General features: G+C 40.9%; 1 protein-coding gene across 2 annotated transcripts in view; it reads right to left on the bottom strand.

Moving 5' to 3' along the window:
- Positions 1-26,118, bottom strand: part of EDNRA (endothelin receptor type A) — a 168,672-nt gene that overhangs the window by 53,865 nt on the left and 88,689 nt on the right. For both annotated transcript variants that reach the window (XM_069242624.1, XM_069242625.1), the window contains exon 4: positions 19,712-19,910. In XM_069242624.1, coding sequence (XP_069098725.1) covers positions 19,712-19,910 — 199 coding nt within the window. The remainder of the gene's footprint in view (positions 1-19,711; positions 19,911-26,118) is intronic.

The following is a 26,118-nucleotide window of genomic DNA, read 5'->3' as shown; positions in this document are numbered from 1 at the left end:
TGTTATCTACACCAGAAGAACCCTCTTCATGAAATAGACTGACCAAAAAGATTATTTCCTAAATTACATTTCCACCATTGAGGACGATTCAACTGAAGATTCATCTGAAGAGTTCCCATCAGCAAAGGAGAAAGACATTTTTGCTACATTGTCTAGGGCCGGAAAAGTTAAGAGTCCATGGCCAAGTGGTAAAGAAAGTAAGAATGCAGGATGAATAGGATGAGTTTAAACATTCCTTAGATGATCTAGATAATTAGTTCTAGCCAACTGTTTGCACAGCAATTGGTAGATTTATTTTTTCAACGTAAGCAGGGAGCCACTGGAAAAATTGAAGACTATATTGCATCTTTAAATAAATTAGCCATTACATGTAAAGTTGGTGCCCAGATTGATGAGCTAATAATAGATCTGATTATTACGCATACTAATGCCTCTAAATTGAAGGAGAGGCTTTGGGTTAATACAGACTCCTGCTTGAAGGATATCATTGCTATAGTGGAAAAGGCTGAATTGTCTAAACTATGTGCCAGGACTGCTTTAAAAGCCTCACAAGAAACTGCAATGGTATGTAAAATGACTCCAGTTGGTTCATCCAAGGCAAATGCTAATGTAAAGAAAGGTTAAAATTAAAATCACAAATCCAATAACTACATATCTGGATTGTAAGACCTGACAGCCTTAGGGTGGTCACGCCTAACTTTTTGCCTGCCTGCCTACCTCCACTTTTTAGATAATACTTTTTCTGGTTTTAAGACTCTGCACACTTTACCACTGTTATCCAGTGCTAAAGTGGATATGCTCGCTCCCTTTAAACATGGTAACATTGGATCATACCAAATTGGGTCATTTAATTTACTTATAAGTCCCTGGTAAAGTGCACTGATTGTGCCACCCACTTAAGTAGCTCCTTAACCTTGTTTCAGGCCTGCCATTGCATGGCCTGTGTGTGCAGTTTCACCCCCAGTTCGACTTGGCATTTAAAAGTACTTGCCAAGCCTAAAACTCCCCTTTTTCTACATATAAGTCACTCCTAAGGTATGCCCTAGGTAACCCATAGGGCAGGGTGCTGTGTAGGCAAAAGGCAGGACATGTACCTGTGTAGTTTACATGTCCTGGTAGTGTAAAACTTCCAAATTCGTTTTTACACTGCTGTGAGGCCTGCTCCCTTCATAGGCTAACATTGGGGCTACCCTCATATATTGTTTGAGTGGTAGCTGCTGATCTATAAGGAGTAGGAAGGTCATATTTAGTATGGCCAGAATGGTGATACAAAATCCTGCTGACTGGTGAAGTTGGATTTAATATTACTATTTCAGAAATGCCACTTTTAGAAAGTGAGCATTTCTCTGCACTTAAATCCTTCTGTGCCTTACAATCCACATCTGGCTGGGTTTAGTTGACAGCTCCCTTGTGCATTCACTCACACAGACTCCAAACACAGGATACTCAGCCTCACTTGCATACATCTGCATTTTGAATGGGTCTTCCGGGGCTGGGAGGGTGGAGGGCCTGACATGTCAAAGGACTGTAGCCTGCCCTCACACAAAGGACTGCCACACCCCCCACGGGGACCCTGGCAGACAGGATTGAACTGAAAGGGGACCTTGTGCACTTCTAAGCCACGATTTGAAGTCTCCCCCACTTCAAAGGCACATTTGGGTATTTAAACAGGGCCTCTGCCCCTACCAACTGAGACACTTCCTGGAGAAGAGGACCTGAACCAGAACCTGCATCCTGCCAAGAAGACCTGCCTGGCTGCCCAAAGAAGTCATCTGTCTGCTTTCTGTGAAGGACTGCTGCCTTGCTGCTCTCTGACTGTGGTGAGAAGTGCTCTCCAAGGGCTTGGATAGAGCTTGCCTCCTGGTGCCTGAAGTCTCAGGACCAAAAAGACTATATCTCTACAAGAAGGACTCCATGTGCGGGAAAAATCGACGCACAGCCTGCTAGAAACAACGCACATCCTGCACTGTGGTGAAAAAGTCACTGCGGCCCAGCCGGAACGACGCAGCCCGACTTCCAGAGAGGAATCGATGCAGCACCTGCAGTGCAGTAGAAATTTCCACACAATGCCCACCAGGTCGACGCAGCGCCTGTGACTTTGTCCTGTCAGCACCGGAAATCCACGCACCATCCCTGGGGCATCTAAAAACCCCGCAACCCGAAGAGGATCCACGACCGCATGCCGGAAATCGACTCACAGCCGTCCCTGCGTGAAAACGAAACAACTCATCACTGTGTGGGCCAAAGAAATCGACACACACCCCCTTGTTTTCCACGCATCCCTTCCTGTGCAGTTCTTTGTGGAGATTTTGAACGCAAACCAGGTGCTTTGTGCTTGAGAGAGACATTTATTGATTTTTAAAGACTAAAGACACTTTATATCACTTTTACAGTGATATCTCAACATATACTTATTGCATTTTAATCGTTTTGACCTGCATCTTATCAGATAAATAGTATTTATTTTTCTAAACACTGTGTGGTGTATTGTTGTGGTGCTATTCTGTGTTATTGCATGATTTATTGCACAAATACTTTACACATTGGCTTCTATGTTAAGCCTGACTGCTCAGTGCCAAGCTACCAGAGGGTAGGCACAGGATAATTTGGATTGTGTGTGACTTACCCTGACTAGAGTGAGGGTCCTTGCTTGGACAGGGGGTAACCTGACTGCCAACCAAAGACCCAATTTCTAACATGGATTAATAAGTGTTGCAGAGGTGAAATTGCAGATCATTTGGTGGCTAGTAAAAATTGCCAAGCAAACAAATTGAAATGTTCCTACTATGGAATTGTGGGACACTTTGCAAAAGTGTGTAGGAAGAAAAAGAACATTGTAAAATGTGTAGCAGACGTATTCAGTGTAGAATTTCCAGCAAAGAAGATTCTGATCAGGGAGATGTTTTGGTGTTGATTTTCAAGTTGTGAATTTATTTCCAAATTCTAGAAACAAACCATTTTGTAACATGTGAATAGGTGGAGTTGACAATCAAATAGATTCGGGTTCTCCCTTCAACATTGTTGACAAATCGGTTTGGGAAGACAAGTTTGTTAACTTTTTAGGTGGACAACTACTACCTGCTGATGTTCGGCTTGAAAGTTTCACCGGAGAAAGCAATCCTGTGGTAGGATACAGGACCTTAATGTTTGAGTTTAAGAATAGGAAAACCATAGGGATCTTTACATGGCAGCAAAGGGCCCCTCAGTTCTGAGGCTGATAAACCACAGAGTCCTAGAAATTACTCTGAATTCCGAGGGTGTAGACCAGGTGTTGCTGACTAAGGATGTGGAGATGAATGTGTGTTCTTTTGTGCAAAAGGAATTCCCAGAGATATTCAAAGGAAAGGTATGAGAGTTGAAGGGGTTTACTCACAAAATCATCTTGAAAAAAGATAATAAACCATTTTTTTCACAAGGTGAGGTAGTGTGAGCGATGAAGTCTGTACTGTATTAAAGACGCCTGTTGACAATGGTATAACTGAACCTGTGAGTCTACCAAGTGGTTCACTCCATAGCAGCAGCATGTAAGGCTAGTGGACAAATAAGGTTATCCATAGGTTTCAAGGATCTTAACAAGAATATTGTTGTTGATAAGTTTCCCTTACCCAGTATAAATGAATTATTGTCTCATACTAAGGGAATTTCCTCTATCGATCTTGCCTCAGCTTATTACCAGATTCGTCTGCACCCTGATATCAGGAATTATACTCCCTTTATCACTCTCATTTGGATGTTACAAGTTTAGAAAAATGCCATTTGGCCTAGTAGTGAATTTCACAAGAATTCCACACAACATACACGAGGTAGGAAAGAGAGTCGGTGGCAATAAAAGTACCTCCTTGTACAACCTTACAAAGTTGAGGAGTACAGCAGGATGTAGAATCCATGCTGGCAAGAGGATTTTTAAAGTAAGTTGTATTACCGGATGGTGGGCTCATCACCTCGTCACCAAATCTGTAATGTAGTCCATACCCCGCGCGAGGGTGGAAATAGTTTAATTTGAGATCGAACATCTACTTCTCACTAAACAGTCTCTCGCCAGATAAAATCCAAACTGCCCCACATTCCAGAATCGCTTCACATCATAGTTCTGCACAGAACACGTGTAAATCATAAACTCAACAAGGGGGATCCAACAAAGGTTGTCTCACTCGGTGCTACTAACATGAAAACGACCCTGGGCTTAGAAAGTGAGACACTGTGCCAGTGACTCCTACACAGCGCATTTTCCATAGTGCAGAGTCCTTCAGATGACCGCTTTACCCATATCACCATGAATTCTCCAAGCTATGTTTTTTATCTTTCATGTAAATGGCCCGAACGAGTGAAAAATAATATATAGATACCAATTACATCTTAGTGGAAGAGAACGCAAGCAAGCACCATACATAGTGTGAATTGCACACATTAGTAAAATGTAAAAAATCTTTAAAAGGCACATCTGGCCCTGCAGGTATACCAGAAACCTATACATCATAACTCTCAGAGCATGTCTATCAGATTAAACTACACTTCTTAAATGCATAACCCAAGTGCACCCGATGACACATTGAGATTATGTAGTTCATTACGTTTCCACACGCACCCTCTTACCATCATATGAGAAACCTCCAGCTAGCTTTAGCTTTTTATCAAGCATCTTTGTGCATTCTGGTACTTGTAGTTTTGTGTTTAGTGTCTTTAACATGGGATTAGAAATCCCTGTTTGCAGTCTGTTGGATAAAACACCAGGAATGACTTAAGGTGTAACGTGATATATTATCAGTTGGCAGCTGTGCACGCCTATACCTTCACACTGCATCACCTCATACAGGCATGCTCTGCTGCTGCAGTACGCCCATACTATACCTTTCCTGTGATGATGGCTGTCATTACTCACTGTTACCCATGGTGTATTGCTATTGTGAGGGATGTTTGCAGTACTGCTGTTTTCATTTTTTCATCTGTTTCCTGAGGGAGACCTGTAAAGCTGCTTCTCATATTTTTCATGTTTAGTGCATGGGAAACTTGCACAATGGCTGCCCATGCTGCTGACCATGCTGGACCAGTTTTGCTAGGGATCCTCACCGGCATGCACTGATTTGAGAGTGATTTAAATGCTGATGTCTATCCTGCACCTTTTCTGTGCTAGAAAAGTTTGCATTGCTGTGGTGTGCCTGGCTGTTCTTTGCATATTTGATCATCCTTCCACCTGCAGTTAACTACAACAGTGAAGCTTGTGGATAAAGAAAAGTAGTAAACATATTCGAAAGTGTAAGTTACTATAAAAGTGCAGTTTGTGAATAGCAGTTTGTACTAAGTTTTATAGAACTACGTTAGTACTGCAAAACATGCTACAAATTGCTGTTTGTGAATCAGGTTCAGTGCTTCTAAGGTATTTATAACAGTGTAATTATGTCTAGGAAACGTAGTGTTTGAGGAAATGACTAAAAACATTCATGAAATACATCCCAGTTTAAAGGTGTGTGTGGTGCGAACACGGAGAGAGCACCCTGTCTATAATGCCTGTCTATAATGCAGGCCCTTTTGTTTCCTGGGGTGTGGGGACTTAGGGCCATATGTACAAACACATTTTCCCATAGACATAGAATGGTCAAAACTGCTTGCTACATCTGGCCCTTACTTTCCACTCTCACATGAGTATTTCCAAAGCTTATTCTTATAACACCTTCACCTTCAGCCTAAGGCATCTTTCATAAAATTAAATTTGGAATTCATTATGCAATATAAATAAAAATGAAGAAGCAAACGGACCTGGCTATAAGACAAAGCTGAATATCAGATTTGAAAAAAATGTCAATTATTTTGGGCCCATTTACAGACTACCAATTCTCCAGTGATAGGGAGATGAGCTACAGCCAAAGAAAAACTCAAATCTGGTTTGATGTAGGTACAAGGACAATACTAGCCACCCCAGGTACTGAAACTCTGCGAGGTATGAACATTAAGAACCTAAACCGAGTGCTTAATGTGAGCCGGTGGTTGCATTTGGGTGCACTGGCACTGATGCTGTTTTACTGATGTTCACACAGAACCGCCTGTAAGAAAATCTGCAGGGATAGCGGGCCAGGTGCTTTAAACCGGTAGGAGAGCTACGACTATTTGGGTATTTGTTTTAACAACAAATTGAACTGGCCTGATCGTACCGAAAAGGCAGCTAATACCTTGCAGTGTCATACATATGCCATTTTGCAGGTTAAACATAAAATGTTGCCAGGTTTGCTACTAACTGCTTTGGGAATGATCGCTGTAACTGTTAGTTTGGAGGGAGGGAGACACTGGTGCTCTTTACGCTGTTTTGCACAAAAACAAAGCACTATTGCTCTACATGGCTAGTTCCACTATTCAAGTAGTTTTTGATTGTAACTTGCAGCAAAGTACTTGCACTTTGCTAAAGAACCGAGAATACGGCAATCTACACTGCAGTGGCCAGCTATATTCTGGTTGCCTGGACAGTCACAAGAAGACATTTGTTAGCCCAAGCTAATGCTCAGTTATTCTGTTTTTTCTCTGCCCTAAGCATAGACCAATTGTCCAGATGATTGTAATTTAAACAACTTAAATGTCGTCTTTTATATTTTAAAACTTTTCTAAGGGGCTGAACGTGTAGCGTGAATTAAGGAAACTTGTAACTTAAGATGAATGGGAGGGCTCCTATTTGATTTCAATGATTTTTTTTTATGGTTGCATATTATTTTATTTACTGCTTTACAAATGTGTTCGTTGTACTATGGCAAATGTATACTAATAATAACACACATGCACTGGCACTCATTTTTGGGGACTAGCACTTATTTTCACTCTTTAGATTTTGAACTAGAGAACAATATACACAAGAGAGGGCAAGAAGAAGGAAGAGAAAGACAGGAAAACCACGACAAGTGGAGAACGTAGGAAGCTTAAAAATTGGGACAAATGGGCAGGGAGTGTTTGGTGGTGGATTAATAAGGCATTAGGAGGAACCAGAACTATGCAGCCTTGGTATTCATCACGCCAACATTCAATATTGCCTGACTGAGGCTTGTGAGGAAACTTCAGGCACAACACTTACTTATTCTTTTACAAAATAAGCACTGCCTAAACCATCTGTATAAATATCTCTGAAGGCAATGTGTGTTTTATCTTCACACATCACATCAGGTCGTATGGCCACTCCTTTTAGACAAGTAAGATTCTGTTTCCCTATAATCTTCAAGCCCTAAAATTATGTGAGCGTATATTTTTGGAGGAAGCATAGACTAGTGAATCCCTACATGCCAGAAAGCGCAACTTGTGGATTCATAGTCCATCCAGAACTAGACACAAGATCTGAAATGATCTCTCCTTTGGTTGATCTTTTGATAGTGGCATATATTTATCACATAGTAGCTCAGGCTTTGCTGAAACTCTGCATGCCACAATCAACTAATTATTGTTATCAAATGGATGTCTTCTTTTGTCATGGAATATAATATAATTGCTTGTGTGCTGTCCTTACCTCAACAATTTAGCACCATCTAACAGAGGGCCTCGTTTGTCTCCTTGTTGTCTCTGTTTATTAATTTAAAATCTTTACAACCTTCCTCTTGCTTTCTTTAGTCTTTGCTTGAGCGTGCTTTCTCCTCTATCATCACTAACAGGAAACATCTTCCTTAAACTTCATACAATGTTTTATGGAAATGTCGTGGTTGGTCCAATCTCTACAGGCAGTCGACCTGTGAATGTGTCAAAACTACTCATTACAGTCTGCCCTTCAAAGGAAATGGAGTTTGCTTTATTTGTCTAAATGTGTCACCTCTGGAAAATTACTTTTTTATCTTATCTCCTAGTTACAGGTGTACCCCATGCTAGTTTTAGTTACGAGTGTTGGCTTCTTGACAGACCACGACCATTCTGTATGTACTGAAGTTGAGCAGTAGTACGTGCCTAGTTTATGAATCCCAAACTCCTCCTAAAGAATATTTTATTGGCTCTCTCACCAAAGACTTTTATTTGTAAAACTGACTAGTTTCATCTCTTTATTCGTAGACCAAGGTATGGGTCTGCCATTGAAACAAATAAACAAATGAACTTAAAGTAACCATATTAATCCTTTCTTTATAGTCAGTTGCGGAAAGCACTTGGTCCAGTCTACCGGCACTGAGTACCAATAATTAAGAGTGTGAAATGTAAATGTTACATCGTGTTCAAAAAGCATGTCACTCTGAAAGTTCACATTTTTTAACGTCTAAACATAAAGGGCTTGATTAGGCTTTGGCGGATGGAAATTTACTTAGTCAGGGTGATGGGGTAAAGTACTTAATTGCACTGAGGGAATACCCGACTGCCACATTCAGAGATGTTGGTTGGCCCAGCAGATACATCTTGCTTTTCCAGAGACCTCTGTCACAGTGGATCCTGTAAATGCTTTGAAACTTTTTTATTTTTTTTAAATCCCAGAGTGAGATTTTATATTTGAAAGTAAACAAATCAGTGACCCACTCACCATGGGAAATCTCTACCATGGTGTGTAGGTGGGTCATTTTACAGTTTTCACTGCCCTTTACCTCAAGATTTTACCTGGTGGTGATGGACAGTGAAAACTTGCCATTTATCCGCCCACTGTAAATAGAGTGGGCAGACAAATGGCAAAACCTCTAATGGCCAATACTTTATCGGGCTGAAGATCCACCCAACCATAAATGAGGCAGGCGGTCTTCAGTTTGCCAGAGAGGGTACTTCATCACCGTTGGGATGGAGTAGCCTCTCTGTCTAGCTCTAAACTGGGCCCAGACTCCCTTTTCTCTTTAAAAACCTCCAAATGGGCATCATCTATGACCTCAAACACTAGATCACAATAAAGAGGGCCTCTCTCTCTTAGCTTTGCAGATTTAGAAAGCTTAGTCAGGCAATATCCATCTGCTGACAGCTACCTTAACAGGTTGCCCTTTCACTTAGTTTTTAGACTAAAAGGCAACTTTCAGAATAGAACTAGGAGAGCACCATAATGCTGCTGTGACATGCTGGCAGTTCCCCAAATCTCAATAAAAACATGTAAAAGTTAACAAAGAAGGTGAGGAACTATGTCAGCTGCAAATAAGTCAGCATGTTACATGGCAACAAATAGTAGTGGTCGTGATTGACATATATCACTATGGATGGGTAACAGTGAATTACGGGGATGTTTTTCACCAAGGGGTTCTGTGTGACATCAAATAGTGTCTATGATGTCACTCAGATCCCTCAAGTGAAAAACATTCCTGTAATTAACTTTTTACCAATCTACATTTATATGTTATGCATGGCACTCAAAATCATCTGCCCCTGTTTTCAATTGCTGTGCGGGGCAGAGGAGTAACATGTGAGTCATACATAACGCGGCCTCTTTTACCTAACCCAAATGGGAAAAATAAATTCCTTACTTGCCATCCTTACCCAATCCACTCCACCTTCCCTGTCGTCTTTCCTCCTTCTGCAGCTGTGCTTTCTAATTTGAGTGAAAGCAGACATCTAGTGCTGCACTGACAGGGTCCCAGAGAGCCCTATCAGCCTAGCCTGGAAGGCCTTTATGACGTGGCACAAGAAGAGCACAAGTTTTGTTATCAACTCTTGCATGTAATAGCAGTGAATTACCAGATTTAGATTCTGGTTTAAGTGACAGAGGTTTTCTATGAAAGCCATGCATAACATACAGAATTATAGATCGGGAACAGGGACTTACGGGAATGTTTTTCACTGAGTGGCTCTGAGTGGCATCAAATAGACAACAAGAGCAAAGCTGGAGTTGTCTATGATACCACTCAGAGCCCCCGAAGTAAAAAAACATCCCCGTAATCAACTTTTTACCCGTCTATACTTTTATGTTATATATGGCCCCAGACTGTCTTTCCCTGCTTTTACTTGCTACACAGTGGCAGAGGAGTAATGGGGAAACCTTAGACAGCATGGGCTCTGTTATGTACCCCTGTCCCAAAGGTAAGAAATACCTTACCTGCCATCCTTGACCAACCCCACCACCTTCCCTGCCTTCCTTCTCCCTCCCTTTCTGCAACCCCCACCACCTTCTCTGCCCTCGTTCTCCCTCCCTTTCTGTTTTCATTCAAGCTCTCACACAGCCATGCCAGCCTTCCCTGAAAGGCAATAGCAACATAGCAACAGCGAGTAACGGGTTTGTTATCAACTGTGCTACGTCATAGCAGTGAGTTATCAGATTTAGAAATTGAAATAAACTATAGTGTCTCTCCATGAGTGCCAAAATTAACAAATAAATACATTAGTATGTTATCACGCAAAATGCTATCACCTTTTCAGGTTTATTTATAACACAGAATCACCAGATTTCACGGGTTACGTTTCACAACTGTGCATGACATTGAGCACAACTGCACAGTGAGACATATTAACAGCTAGGGGAATAGTGGACAAGCACGTAAGGTGCATGTTCTTTGTAAAGTAAGTGAGTACCATGTAAGTAACTGCATTCGTTTTTTTCCTTTTTTGAACAATGGTTTTAAGAAACATTAGGGTTTTTTTCACAAAACCAGGGCCCATCATGTCAGTAGCACCAACTGAGGAGCACAAAACCAAGCAATAGCCCAGTCCCTGCAAATGTGATCACTATGTGTCACACAAGCTACAAAAAAACACAACGCTTTGTTAGGACACATTTCTTCCCTATATAGTATACTTGGGTATGTTTTGTTATCCCTTACACGTTTGGTCAGTACTTGCTAACCCTATGAACAAGGAAGTGGACACAAATTATGATTATTCCATATTAAGTAAACCTGGTGGGAGAGTGGCAGCAATAGCTGTTTACTACCTTGCAGCTCTGCAAGACAGAAAAATAGCCTCAGCGCCTATGTGTCAAGACGATACACAAAATGTACAGCATTAAAGCTACAGGACTGGGCATTATCCAGTACAGGAAGTAAATACAAGTTTTACATCAGGAAGTGAACAAATAAAATTAAACTAAAAACAAAAATGTTATTGCATGGCGAAAAGAAAAACATGTTTTCCACAAACCTAACAACAGCCCTATAGTAAACACAGCTTTAAAGCACACTTCAAAGATAGAGCAAGATGCATGAAAAGCAGACTAAACATATATTTTTTCACTCAAGAGTTAAAAGAGTTTGTTAGCGCTAATTATGTATTATGATTGAGTGTGTATATACTGTGGTCTGCGAGTAGGTGATTGCTGACAATGTCGATCCTTTCAGCCTCTCTGCCATGTCATCAATTATGTTACTGTCTGCCTTCCCTTTTTGCGTGGCTATAGGATTACATTTCTTGTTCTTGCCAGGGAATACCAGCACGCACAAAAAACAAGCAGGAAGATAAAGTTCAGTGTGGTCTGAGACACATCAAGCACTAATTTAAAAACAAAGGGTGAGATACAGAGTTGGGTTGTAATGGAAAATATGCTAATTTGTTGGGAACGTTACAAATCTGGTGGTGAAAACAATGGTGTAATTTACTTTAAATTGTTGCAGTATGGTGAAGGAAAATCTGGTGGTTGGCTCATCTCCAGAATAAGCACTTCCTCTACATGTCAGTGGATTATCCATTACCACCCAATTTAAATCAGGTATTTTAATTTGGAAAACAGTGCTCAACTAATCAACAATTTCCCCCAAAACACTTTTTAGGCTCGAGCCTGCGTTGCATGCGCTCGTGCATGCGTATCGCAGCGAGACGCTTTAGTGTTTAGAAAAGGGCTCGGAGCCCTGTCGACGTCACGTCGGTGTTTTTGATTGGTTCGTGGGCTTGCCTAATAAAATCTGCTTGCTTTCATTGGTCGAAGGCATGCATACGTCATGCCTTTTCCGGTGGCTAGCCCTCCTCCAGCGCATCGACCAAGTACAGAAAACATGCAAGGCTCGCTGTTTTCTGTCCGGCTCATGGACTACTTTTTCTCTAATTTACTAGCGCGATTTCGCTTGGCAGAAGTCGAGCGCTTTACATAGTTAATTGCACTTTTTCGGGTTATGTACATAAATGCACTTTTGCCGATAGGTGAAAAGTCGGGTTAGGAGTTTACAACGCTATCAGCTCTAACATGAGCAAACGCGAGACCCGTTGCATTGCAAATGCTTGTTTCAAAATCTTGTGGTGAACGCCTATCTTCCAATTTACATCTGCCTATTAAAAATGACAGTGCATACACAGTCTGACAAATATGGGACTGTTTTGTATTGCGACATGAGGTATCATTTGTGGACAATGAGCTGAAATTAATTTAGTCCACATCATCTCTCCCAATAGAATATTTGACATAAGATAACATCTGTCTTTTTCATTTATGTAACCTATTTGTAATATCTCACTATTATAACTACACTATTAAAACTATATATGATCTTCATACTGGCTTGGGAACCTACTCAAGCCTCACATGCTTTAGCAACATTCTTCATTGAGGCTCAAATAATAACTTCTTCCTTCTCAAAAATGGTTCAAGGTGAGGGCTTTAAATTAAATCATCTAGGTATGTCACCATTAAACCTGATTACAAAAGATTCTCTCTGATCGAATGTGGAATTGCCCAAAGCATCTCATAATCCCACCTTTGGTGCGATTCTTCTCATGACTTTGCAAATATAGCTTCAGATGTCAAAAGTACATTAATGAAAGAGTGAAGGTCTGCATTTTTTAGCAGCTTCATGTTGGTTTAAAAATTGCATAAATAATTTCTTAAATAAATGCGTTTCGAAATGTTTTCTTAACATATTACATTTGCGGATCTCAATAAAAAATATGGTTGATGAAATGTTCGAATGGTACAAATGCTCTAAAGTGTTTTACAGTTAGTACAATGGTTGTTGAAAAGTACACACATTGGGGATTATGTTTGAGAAATGATCAAACAAAAAGTGCATGTACTATTAAAAATTCCCATATCATGTATTACAACAGAGTTAATGAAGGTCAAATGAAGCTTCAACAACGTATTACCTTGTTTAGGTTCACATAAGGCTACTTAGATGTTGATTATGGGTCTCAGAGTAAAGATAAAACATGTCCTTTTGGAAAGCAATATGACCCATTTTTTTTATCACAGGTCTGAAAGTGACATCACTGCAGGCAAGTGGATTGTGTGATATTTTTCTACTTTCAGTATTTCAGTGTGATGTCAGGTCTTGTATCAGGAGACGAGGAAGGGTCCAGGTCAGGCTTCTCATGTGGAAAAGCCGAAAATGAAGGATGTGCAGAGGTGTTTGAGGACAATAAGGTTATGGTGTTGTAACTGCAGATAGTGTTTACGTGACTGCTGGGTAATTGCTTTAAAGCCATGGGCTGATATGAACACTAGAATGAGGACACTGTAGACAGTGTGGTGGCACAGAGTAAGTCATCACGCTGGATGTCTGAAGGGGGCAAGGGGGTGCACCTAGGAATGTTAAAGGGGAACAGATGAAAAGCCTTATTACTTTTATTACATATGAAAAAGAGTGGGGCCTTCTAGGAGCAAACACTTGCAGCTGTCCATCCTGCAGGGGAACAGAGCATTCATCAGGGTCTCAGTGAAGTGGAAGTAAGGTGTGTTTTGTGGGTGTTGAATAGCTGGTCACAATCAGAGGCGGTGGTTCAAACGTTAAAGGTAGAAAACGTCATTTAATTGTCTAAATGAACCCCAACTTTTCCATCGAAAGGGAAGGGGGTTTGTGAATAGACACGAGGGAGACGGAATGGTTTAGAGACATTCACTAAAGGGAAATAGATGTTCTTTTTTTTGGCAAGGGTAGAGCATGTAGTCACTTGCTATCGGATGTATTGTATGCGAGATAAGCCCCAAGTCAGACAAGCCTACGTATGTAATCATCAAAGAAGTGTTTGGAGAAACAAATGTTGAATTGATGTTGGTAGCATTAAAGGCGGTAAGATAGCAGGGCTACTGAGGATGGATGAGAGCTGCGTATTGTTCCCCATTACATGGGTTTCCCTCAAGAGCTTTTAATTCCACGTTAGCCTGGGGGTGCAGACAGAACACTGGACCCAGTGTACCGCTGGCTTTTCTTGGTGTGAACATCACCTGGGATATCTCTGTGTTAATATGCAAATCATTTGCATTAGTTTTGCCTTTGTTTTGTGACGAATGTTCCAGTGTCCGTGTGAGTTGAAGCCCCCTTAAGTGTTTTCACTGCAATGTTGAGGCTGCTGCTGAGGTGAAGGGTAAAGCACGATTTCTAAGCTCGATATCTTCAAAAATATCTCCATATCCCCTGAAATATCTCAAAAGCTATCATAAATGTTCTTTACCCAACGTGACGGTTAGTGACTCGCAAAGTAAGAGTGGTGTCAGAAAAGTTCGCAGAACAAGAGGTGGTAGATAACAACACCCATGGGAGTACTCAAAGAGGGGGCAATAGGGCAACTGGGTGAAAGCTTCTGACACAAAAGAGCAAATCACACAAAGGAGTTTTAGTATACACGACAACACAAGTAAATCGTGTTCTTGTTTACACTGAAGAAAAGATTACAAGATATGGGGTTTATTCATGAAGCACTCGGCGTGTTGTGCTTATTCGTACAAGTTTCAGCCACAAGCCGTCAACCTCTACGAATTTCATCCGTGTCCATCAGCCTGACAGGTAACCTCAACCCACGCAGCCATTTTGTCTGTACGTGGGCTGGCCATCACTACATTTTTCAACCATACTGAATTTTTATTGTGCACCAAAATGTATTTGCATTTGATCTAGTAACGAATTGACATTTTTGTGAATTGCCAAATCCTGAACATTTTGCTCCCAATCTCCAGATTATTCTCCCAAAATAACAGTTTTGAATGAAATATGCTCTTAGTGCTGACCCACTGCACAGCCATGTCCTGTATGTATGGGTAAAATGCACCTATTCATTTTGAGCTCCTTATGCGTTTTTTTCTCGGTCCCCTTTAACATCTGCTGGTATAGTTCTGTTATTGAACTGGAATAGTGGTCCTATTGTTCGCCAGCAGTCGCACATGGAAACAATTTATAACAGGAAGTGGGCATCCGAACCATGCTTCACTCAGCAGCTCTTGGAAGATGTGTTTTTTTTTCAATGAAATGTGAGATTGGGTGAATAGTTTTGAACTGCGTTGTGTTGTGATGGTCAGATTCTTATTAAATGGTAAAAATGTTTTAGATTGCCCGGATATTTGACATTTCATTATACGGTGTGAGTTCCAGAAAGAAGTAAGATTACAGTAGGAATGTACTTTAAGCAATTAAGAAACAGAGGTACAGAGTTTGGCATCTATTGCCACACATGCTTGATCATAGAATATAAGCTAGATATAGTTAAAACAGTGTCTTAAGAATTACTTTACGAAAATATGGATTTCCCGTGTTGCATTTTGGTGGGGGAAAGCTCCGTACGTGGTAATTAGTTTAATCAATTGAGGTATTAGATAAAAATGATTTTCAAAGCTTTCACTTAGTTTACAAATTGCCTTTTCCATATATTCAGTGGGTTTTTCGGAGTGCGAGCTTCATTCTAAATCTCTCAGGTGGAGCCCTGTAGTAAATGAATGGTATTACAGTAAATCAGTAGTTACAACACCTGATGTGCATTGCATTATCTCAATAGGCTGCAGAGGCCATATTTGCACACTTCTGACCATTTCCAAATCAGGTCCTCAGTGAGAAGCCCACAGCTATTTAATGTTTTTCTAGAGCAAGAGTGTCCAATACAGCTTCACCAGGGCTGGATCTTGTCACGTTCCCACATAAAATACCTTTACATAAAATCAATCAAGTCGCATGGGGCTGGGGTGCAGTTACTTTAGACACCCCTAATCAGAGGAGCTACAAATATTAGATATTTTTAGTCTCACTTGCGATATAAAGTTTTAAAAACAGTCAATTGAATTTATCCTTAGACATAGAGGAAACCTTTATCCCATTTAGAGAAGATTCTGGCGCTTAATTTGTTACCTCTAAGTTGCCAGATGTAGGCAAATTATAAGCTATTCATTTTTGGAATATATTTATTTCAGAAACATAGACAGCGATGGGCTCATCCTCTATGTTCCTGCGTCTGTGTTTCATCCTCTAAGTTTCACTGTCATCTTGGAAGATGACCAGTGGAGAGGCTGCATATTTTCTCAGACACTCTTCAGTGCTTGATTTCTATGTTCAACTAGCTGGTACTACTGAGTCTCACGGAACTCTTGAAGAATGGTCACGAAGAGCTAGTTGCACCGTTCCTGCATCTGTTCTGCAGGCATTACTTTTGCCAGTTCAGGGAACCAAAGATGGTTTTAGCACAACAAAGGCTAGTTAGAGACTTTAACACATGGTCAATAGCATGGAAGGCTTTGGAAAGGCGAGGAGGGACCATCCACACAGTGTTGTTTCCCAGAGTAGGAAACAACTTGAAAAACCTCTGCTCAAGAAACCGCTGGGTTGTGAGTGTTTAATTTTTTGTCCCTAATCTTACAGTTGTGGACAATTCACCATTTTGGCTTATTTTTTGCGGTTTGAAGTGTACTCTAAACTTCGAAAACTTGATTGTTTTGCTTTATGTAGTGTTTTTGCAGTTACGTTACATGAAAGGTTGCAAAAGCTTTTCCAGTCATGGCCCAGTCTCCTTGGTAACGTTGTGGTTAAGGTGAAGTCTTTGTACATGTGGCTGAGACTAAAGAACCTGGACATTTATTTATACGGCAACATTTTCATTCCTGTAACAGACAAAACAGGTAAGTCTTATGTGATATCTTGACAGACTGGGCATCTTAAACTGTTTGTTTACTTATTTAAGCACTTCCATCAAGAGCTGTAAAATGAGATCAAGCATGTACATTCCATTTCATGCCTTTTAGGTGCAATGTCAGAAGAGAAATGAAAACATAAATATTTGATACATAGGTGAACGGTAAGAACTAACAAAAATCCACTACACTGCAAAAAAGCATAACAACAATAAAAATAGGGCTTACGTTGCACCAGACAAGACATGGGTGTAAAACTTGGATAAATCACTAGAGGACAGGTGTAGGCATCAATGACACTCAGACTATAGACTATATTGTACATCATGCTAAGTATTGCACTGTCACCTTGTCTCTTGATCACCAAAATGTCCCACATGGGATACCCTATGTAAACAAATGACTCACAGATCTACCTTTTACTAATTGTGGATTCTGGAGGATGTTTATGGTAGTAAACCCTATAAAGCAAGTTCACCACTACATGAAGCTCAATTGTCTCTGGATGAACACCCAAATGTAAGACCTAATGTTTATCAGCTAAGAGGGCACCTCAATATTCCACTTTGCTTAGCCTAAGTCCACGAATCCAAAAGTCCACCCTCAAAGCCAATTTGAAAGTTATGCATTCTCAGTATCATTTTATTAATCACTTCCCCTTCTTTCCTGTGTGAAAACAGTCACCAAGAGACCATTCCACCATCTCTGCTCAGGGACATTCTTTCCTTGCTTCTACCCGCCAGGATCATGCTACTGTGTCATTCCTGGATTATTTCTACGCCAACCTTAGGGGACTTTTGATCAACAAGAAATCACCAGGTAAGACTTGCTTGTTCCTCAAGTTCCTTGTCATGCTGCTGGCTAGTATACGTACAATTTACTAGAGCTACCAACTTACAAGGCATCTGAAATCGGCTGCTGCAAATATACTGGCTTTCAATTCACATAACTAAAAAGGATTTTATTTCAAATCTCTCCACCTAAAGGTCACTGCCTTTGTAGCACCTATTCCCCTTTGAGACTTAAAAATAAAATTCATAAATCTCCAAAAAAGCCTCAAATTGTATCTCTTCTGTTCAGAATTGGTAATAGCTTACCCAGACTAGACATGAAAAACTAGTTTGACAGTCAATGTTCACTAACAATCGATGCATTCTAACCAATCATACAAATAAGAATGGTTCATACCTTTTGGGCTTCTTCTTTTTTTAAGGGGTTCTATTAAATGAGACACTCAAGAATCAGCCTTCAGGGAAGATGCTCAAGAATGACAATGTAATTTTCTAAAAGAAGGTGTGGCATGGCTGCATGTAGGTTATGTGACACACTGCCTTCACTCTCATACACCTGCCCTTCTGCCGGGAACCCAGAAGCAGCAACTCTGCAGTGTTTCACAAAAAGCCTTCAGCAAATGATTAGATGGCTTCATAAATACGTACATGATGATTCTGAGTTACAAAACTACAAAATCCTAAAGAAAACCTATAATAGTCTGGGTTTTAACAGTGCAGCAGCAAACTGACATGTTGCTTACAATTTGCATAGATTGGATTTTGGATCCACCTCTTTGAACCACTGGCTTTCTTTGACCAGCCTCTTTGTGTCATTGTAAGTCATTTCTTGGCTCAGTCTTGTGTAGTATTCATCTCTCAGTTAATGTTTCTGAGTGTATTGTTCAACCTCCACTTGAGTTCCTAAACTGAGCTGCACGAGGGGCTATTTACAATGATAGCCTGATGTGCTAATGCTGCATGTGTTAGCACATTAAACCAGATCTTTTGGCTTTGCTAATAGTTGTTTTCTCTGTATTCACTGAAGACCATGGTGTTATCTTAGAAAAGATATCTGATCGTGTCAGGAGAGTTTTGTGTTATTCTTACTTTGCTACTTCATGTGACAATTGGGGCATGCGTTCATGATGAGCTTCTCTATATCTAATACCAGAGCACATGCTGAAGAAAAGACTAAACCTGGAGCACAGAGAGGCAGGAAGGAGCCTTTGGGGCATTGAGATGCATTTTAACTGCGAGACCAAAGTACCAGGTAGGTGCACTTATCTTAGCCACTATATAAACAAGAAAAAACAGGGATGGGTCAGTGTCAACAGGAACTGAGTCCTTGGCAATAGAAAGAAGAATGTCATGCGGGTAAATATAGGACCTTCTAGCAATGCGCTGCAGACAACAGAACTATCACTTTGCTCTAGATAACCTCTGCATATTCAAAAACATTCAAGAACATTATCATGTAGGTTAGCATTTTGCTGCAAGTTGTCTTCCAGAACTCGTCTTATAATTTGTGACTAGGTAAAGGGAGGCTACCACTTCCATCCACCAAGATATAAATGAATGACTATAAGGATAAATATTCTCTTATTTGTGCATTAAATTCCACAAAGAAATATTATATAATTTCTATGGTATAATTATATCAAAATAAAGGCAAAAAGCAAAGTTCCAAGACCTGCTTACATTGGATTATTTACATGTTTGGAGCCGATTTCTGACATTCTGTCAATTTAGAAATGATTTAATTAGCACTTCAGAAAATCTATGACAGTGGTAAGTTTCCAAGAGATCTTGAATTAATAAGTTACAAATGCGTATATTCCATCAGAAGAAACATATGCATGCTTATGTTTGCTCCAAGGGATCTCATAATTTATTTCCTATACAGAATTTAGCAGCATAGGTTTGTGATCTCGAAGCACTGAAAATGGAGGTGTTTCTATTACCCAGCTCAATGGTACTTAACCATGCAAGGACGCAATGGGGAGATGGGCTTGTGAGGACTGAAGCTCATGATATGTAGATCACAGCAGATGTCAGCAATTATAATTCAACTCACTGAACCATCTTGCTGTCTAAGAGGTGTATCAGTGCACTCATAATGAGGTGCGGTCATTTCACATCACACTGGCCAGTTATAAAAAAATCCAACTGCTTTAGTGGAAATAAAACGCTGCCAGCTAGATAAACATAACAAACAAGAATAAGCAATAGAGCAGGGAAAAAATATTGAGTTTTGCCACTCGCTGAGAAATACGTATACCTTCATTAATGGTGTTGTGGCGTTGAGAAGGCATGTGCTGTGCGACTGGCCTCGATACTCGAAGAGCACAATAGTGAAGCCAAAAGCTTCTGGAATAGCTAAGACGAATGAGAGGATCCAGATGGAGACAATCTCGATGGCGGTGGTCAAGGGGATGCCAGTTCCTTGAACCCTGCTCCATGAAGCCACAGCTCTGTACCTGAAAATGAGATAAAACACATCTTGGTCTTTTGTTCTAATATACTTTGTGCTATGTTGTACAATGTATTGTGTATGATAGCAAGTCTTTCAAAATGGCTTGAGGTTTAGCTAGTGAAGCACAGTCCCTTTGAGATTAGATGAATATGGTCTATATCTGAACAGTCTAAATATCTGTAACCTAAAGGTGAACCACTTTGTAACTTGGAAAGACCTGTCTTTTTGACTAATTGATTTATTATCACTAAGTCTTGTGGCCTTTTGATGCTGATCTTATTTTAGTCCTCTCCTAAATCTGGTTTAGCCAGACGCTTTTCTCAGGTCGTGGTGGGATGAACTGAGAAAGCTCTACCCCACTCTTGATTTTAATTCAACTCTTGGGATACTGATTAGGTTTTGCTCTATGCTTCTTAGGATCATCCCTGGTTGGTAAGGTTTAACCTGGCCAGTCAAGAACTGTGATGGTCAATTTTAAATGCCTTGTAATTATGGAAGATTATTCTCATTTTCTTCTTGTGTGACTTGTACAGTTCATGCTGAAAGAGGTATCCTTGGAATCTGAACTTTCTCTGAACCAAATACATCAACTCTAATCATCATTAATAACTGAATAATGTTTGCCACAGCCCAAGTCTCTAGGGGCAGTTTAATTTAGTTTTGTACTTCTTACTACAAAAAATACTAAGGATGCAAAATACCATAGCCAGACTATTACCACGCCTCCAACAAAGGAAACAAAACACCAGAGCTACAAACATTGCTCTGGCTGCCACTAACTAGACGTTCCTTCTTGAGGGAACTTTGTATTATCCTTTGAGCCATCCAAGTAAGAAAACAGCAGTTCCTATGAATGGAATTCCAGTGATAATCCCAAAACATGACACTGCAGTGAAGACTAGCATCTTCACTCAACATTCTGTCCTACAAGAAAAAGACTGTCAGGCAGACATCATTGTCATGACAGGATGCAAAACCTTGGCACTCCTGACCAGCCAAGCTATGAAATACAGAATATCATCTAATGTTCAGGAAGGAAGTAAATCATGGCTGACTCTGAGATGAAGATCCAAAACAACTGGATGCTCTGACTTTTTCAGAACAGAAAACACTTGCAGTAAGAAAAGAATGCTTTACCCAACCCTTTCAAAATGCAACAAATGAAGGCTTCTCATAGTCAGATGTGATTAGAGTAGGATGACAGTGGTGCCCATGACACAGGAACGCAGTGATTGGACTGTCAATTCTGTTTGTAATCAATACAGACTGCATATGAATTATACCCTCTTGTCAATAATATTGCAGCCATAGCTAAGTGAGTTCTTACCTTGGCAACGTGAAAGTGTCTGAGCACAGGCTGACTATAACAAACCCATTTTAAACCACTCAAAAAAGCCACTCAGTATTTTAGCAGACAGGCAATCATCATGTGACGATCTCTGCCACGCATAGTTGATAGCCCGGAGTACTTTAATGTAGTCCATTCCTTTAGGTCTTGTCCTCCTCCACCTTCATAATCAAAATTAGACACCCTTTATTATTAAAAATGTATGGAATGCCTGCAATGCAATCTTTGTCCTCACTCTGTGCATCCTTCTTACCAGTCTATCCTCTTTTCCAGTTTACAAACACTTGCAGAGTGGAGATTCAATTGTGGTATACAGGGTAGAGAGAATTTAGCTAAAACTATTTTTTTCTGTAATCACCACCATCTCAACACGGGACTCTCAGAATAAATAAATGTAATCTACCAGCTGATTAAGATCATAATCTGAGCACACCTATATCTCACACGGTTTGAGCTGCGCCCCAAGACAAGACAAGAACACTTCTCTTATCACTCGTACAAAACAAAATTATTTCCCGAATACGATCACAACAAATATAGCACTCTGCCAACCACACACTATCTGGTGTATAACACTTTAATGCCTCAATCAGTTATAAAGTGCTATCTTAATGCCAGTATGATGCAATAAAATATAATATTACACAAGAGTTCTCATTCAAGTCTAGACAGTATATAAAACTTTTATGTGATGTCACCTTTCCTATTGTACAAACATATTTGAGGAATATGTTTCCAGTCCTTGTGCCTCAAACTAAGACTTATTTGCATGTCCATTTCCATAGCTTGGTGAAAATATAGGGTCATATTTAAGAGCCCCTTCCCCAATAATATCGCCACATTAGCATAATTTGTTTAATGCTAATGTGGCAATAGTATGGCACAACCATTGCACCAGATTTACAAAGTGGTGCAATTCATGCATTGCGCCACTTTGTAACCCCTTGGGCCACATTATCCCTGCGCTAGGCATAATGTATGCAAGAGGGGCATTCCCCCGTTAGGGGGGCTGAAAAAATGGCGCAAAGAAATCTCAACGATTTCTTTGCATCATTTTTATTGGCATTTTTAACGCCGTCTCAGAGCAGGCTTTAAAAGGGGGCACACCATTGCTTACAATGGGCCCCTATGTAGTGTTCATGATTCGCACCAAATATTTGGCACTGACCCTGAACAGTACATCAATAGCGTAAGAAATTCTGATGCTATTGCCCCCTACCCTGCGTCATGGTGTGCCCTAGTTCAAATACGAAGCACACAGGATGGCGGTAGTGGGGCGCTAAGGGGTGTAGGAAAAGTGGCGCTGCACCCAGTGCAGCACCACTTTTCTTAAATCTGCCCCATAGTGTCCTAAATCCTCGTAACTATTTGATAAATAAAATAAGAGTGAATATTGCATGGATCCTTTATCTGGTGACCCCGTAAATTGGTTGAACTGCACTACTTACTTTTCCCAGTTACAGTCCTTTCTACAGATGTCGATGTTTTTGCTCTCTAAGCAAGCTTTGGCGTAAGTTTTTGTATTTTTCCAACAAATGGAACAGGGTATTCCTCCAGTTTCTGGAAATTGTATAAACAAAGGCTCCTAAAATCTCATCCACACAACATGAAATTCATTAAAACTTGAGTACAGACACTGATACCAGACCCACCCCACATCTGGCTGACAGATGGGGGTGGCACTGCAGAAAGCACATCTGGGTCAGTAGAACATAAAGGTCTGCACTGCTTTTTAGCGATAGAGTGGCTAAGCATAAAGGGATAGTTGGATTGAAGCTGGCAGTCGTGCTTTCTCTTGCATTGCAGAGTAGGAGTGAGTAAAATTCTTTGGAGGGATTAAACACTGCAATTCCTGCATGCAGAACATATTTGAGTAGCTAAGGGATAGTCCTAGAGACAGAAGATCATGGCCATTTCAAAAGCAGGCTTTCAACTCCACTTCATAAACTCTAAACCTGAAAGTGATGGGTTGATGATAAAAGAACTTGTGTGCAACTATCAGCTGTGCAATACTGGTGCTCTGTGCTTAATTTGTGCTAGTGGTTGCAATTGGGGATCACAAGCACTCATTTTTGGAGTCAGGGACTGAGGGGTATTTTTAGGAGCCTCTTGCCCCGCTGTTGTGTCACTTTTTTTTAATGCAATGGGCACGCAAACCTTGAAATCAAATCTATAAGGTCATGCACAGCCAGTTTGTATGGCTATTCATGTCCTCATAAATATGTAGTAAGACACTGCAGCGCAAATCGTTGCGGTGCCTTACTCTGTGTTAGGGAGGTGTTCCATGGACATTGCAGTGGGTGTTCCTAAGTAACACCCATGGATGTCCCAAGGTCTCCATTCATGCACAAAAACAATCCTACCTACAATGCAGGCACCCTAGCACCATGGCGTGAGGGTGCTAGTGTTGGGGCTAGGCTACCAAAATGGCATCAGCGCAGAGGGAAGAATCAGGAATGCGCTGTATTTAATAGATATGGTGCATTTCTGCCCTGATGCAGGGCAGTGCAGCAAGGTGACTTGCTGCGCTAACCTGTGCCAAAAGCCCACAAATATGGGCCTTATTTTCTATCACTAAATTGGCCCAAAGCAAAAGAGACTATCAGCAGAGATTGACCCTCAAGCGAGAGAGAGAAGGAGACAAGAGACAGGGAAGAAAGAGGAAGAGAAAGATGTGAAAACAGTGGTAAGGGGAGCTAGCAGGGATGAAAAAGAATCTGGAAGAGTGAAATAAGGAGACAGGAAGAGTAGGATGGTGGAATCAGGGCTATTCAGCTTAGGTATTGGGCATGATGACATTGGGCAGTGCTGATCCCGGGCTTTTGAGAAAAACTTTGGGCATTTCCACAAATTAAACCATGGAGTGGACGGGGCAAGACAAACAACTGTGTGCCTGAAACCACACACATGCATTTGCGTTCTCACATGCGCACGCAAACGCTCACATATCAGTATTTTCTCTCTCACACGTGCAAGTTCTCACACATCTCACAAGCGCATCAGACTGTGAAGTCAATTCTCAAACAAAGCAAGGTACTTTGCAACACATTCCGTCTGCCTAAAGTGTTTTTCCGTTAGTAGTGTAGGCCTCAAGATTTAAAAGCGATGAATTACTTCGTGAACCCAGAGCTTCGGCTTGGTCCTAGGGCTCGGCGGCCAAGACAATAAAAGCCTCATGCTGTCTCGAGATGAAAGGTTCAGTTACAGTACATAAACTTAGGCTCCCACACCGAGAATCATCCTTGCCACAATTTGACTAAAATGGAAAACTTCCGTTGAAGACCAAGAGACATTTAAATTTTTGACTGATAAATGAGCTGTGGCATGTCGAGACCACTTAATAAACGTAAACAGCTGTGGGCGCGGGATCAACCCCGGGCGTTGTCCCTCGCCGGATTTCAGCACCGGAAGCACGTACGCTGCTGAGGTCAGGATGTTCACATGCGTCCGAGGGAAGGACAGGAGGCCAGCGATTGGAGGACATGCCTGGGAGCAGCAAGAAGGGCTGGATGTTTTGGTTTCAGCTTCTACAAAGCATAATTACGCTCATGTTTATCTGATGAATGTCGTATAGGACGTGCTTTACCAGAGAGAGTTCTCAACACCCATCCGCACGCCTAAAAATAAAAAATAAAACTTAAATAGAAGATAGAAGGGCAGCTGTACTGGAAGCTTTAAATACCACTAATTAAATGCTGTTTCTCCTTTTTCACAGGCATCCTTATATTTGCTGTAGTACGAGGTGCGTTAATTCGATAATTTCTTACAGCGGCTACCGACTCATTTACAGGATCTTTTGTAAATCTATAAGGCTAGTTACCCCACATTATAATCGATTGGCTGGATAATAATTTAAGACAAATCCCACATTTTAATATAGTTGTTTTTTGTATTGAGTGGTGGATTTTTAAAGAGTGTTGTTGAATTTCTTAGGCTGATGTAGCAAAGAGAGCTGTCAGCTCCAACCCTTTTTCTATGACCAAGCGTATGTCGTGAGCTCCATTTGCTAGTCCCTTTTGGGCTGGGACAGGAGACCAGGTGCTACAGAGTCTCTGGAAGCATGAACCCTTAAGTGAAAACCACAGAGAATCTATTGATTGGCGTCAGATAACAGCAATGCAGTTATTACTGCTAGTATATCTTTTTACAAGGAGAGGTGTGCACCCCTGAAGAAAATGCCCTGTCAGAGGACCAGGCCTCTTTCCTGTTTTTGCGATGAACAAAGTGAGGCAAGGCTGCCTGTTATAATGAACATCACTTTTAATAGACACTAACCTCTTTCTAAACGTCTTTCCTTCTCGGCTGCTTTTCTGCAACCAAAAACCTAATCCACTCCTTTCCCATTCCCAAGATAGCAAGCTGAGTAAGTGATAACTGCGCCACTATCCCAAAGACATTAGTGTTGCCTACTAACGGCTGGTTCCACCATAGCCGATCACTAATCAAACACCAGTGCAGGTCAGCCGCCATTACTACCTAAGAGAGGGACTCTTCTCCCCTGCAGCCTGTCATCCCGCATAACACTTGCATGCCACAAATCTGTTGAAGGTGCAAGGAATGTCTTATTTCATGCAATTAGAACACCCGTGATGGAGTAACAAATGTAGGGCCTGAATAGAGTTTGGCAGATGGGTTACTCCATCACAAACAATGGATATCCCGTCTGCTTTATTACAAGTTCATTGCATCCTATGGCATTTGTATACAAGCCCACAGGATATCCATCGTGTTTGTTATGGTGTAACCCGCCAGCCAAACTCTAAATCAGGTACTTAGGCTCATATTTATCTATGTTTAATGTCGCTTTAGTGCCATTAAGTTTGGCGCTAAAACATCGCTTACCTAGCTTTATATTTTGAAGCTA

The sequence above is a fragment of the Pleurodeles waltl genome, chromosome 1_2, assembly GCF_031143425.1.
Source record: "Pleurodeles waltl isolate 20211129_DDA chromosome 1_2, aPleWal1.hap1.20221129, whole genome shotgun sequence".
Lineage (NCBI taxonomy): Eukaryota > Metazoa > Chordata > Amphibia > Caudata > Salamandridae > Pleurodeles > Pleurodeles waltl.
Note: the sequence above shows the minus strand (reverse complement) of the source record. Positions and strands in the feature narration are given on the sequence as shown.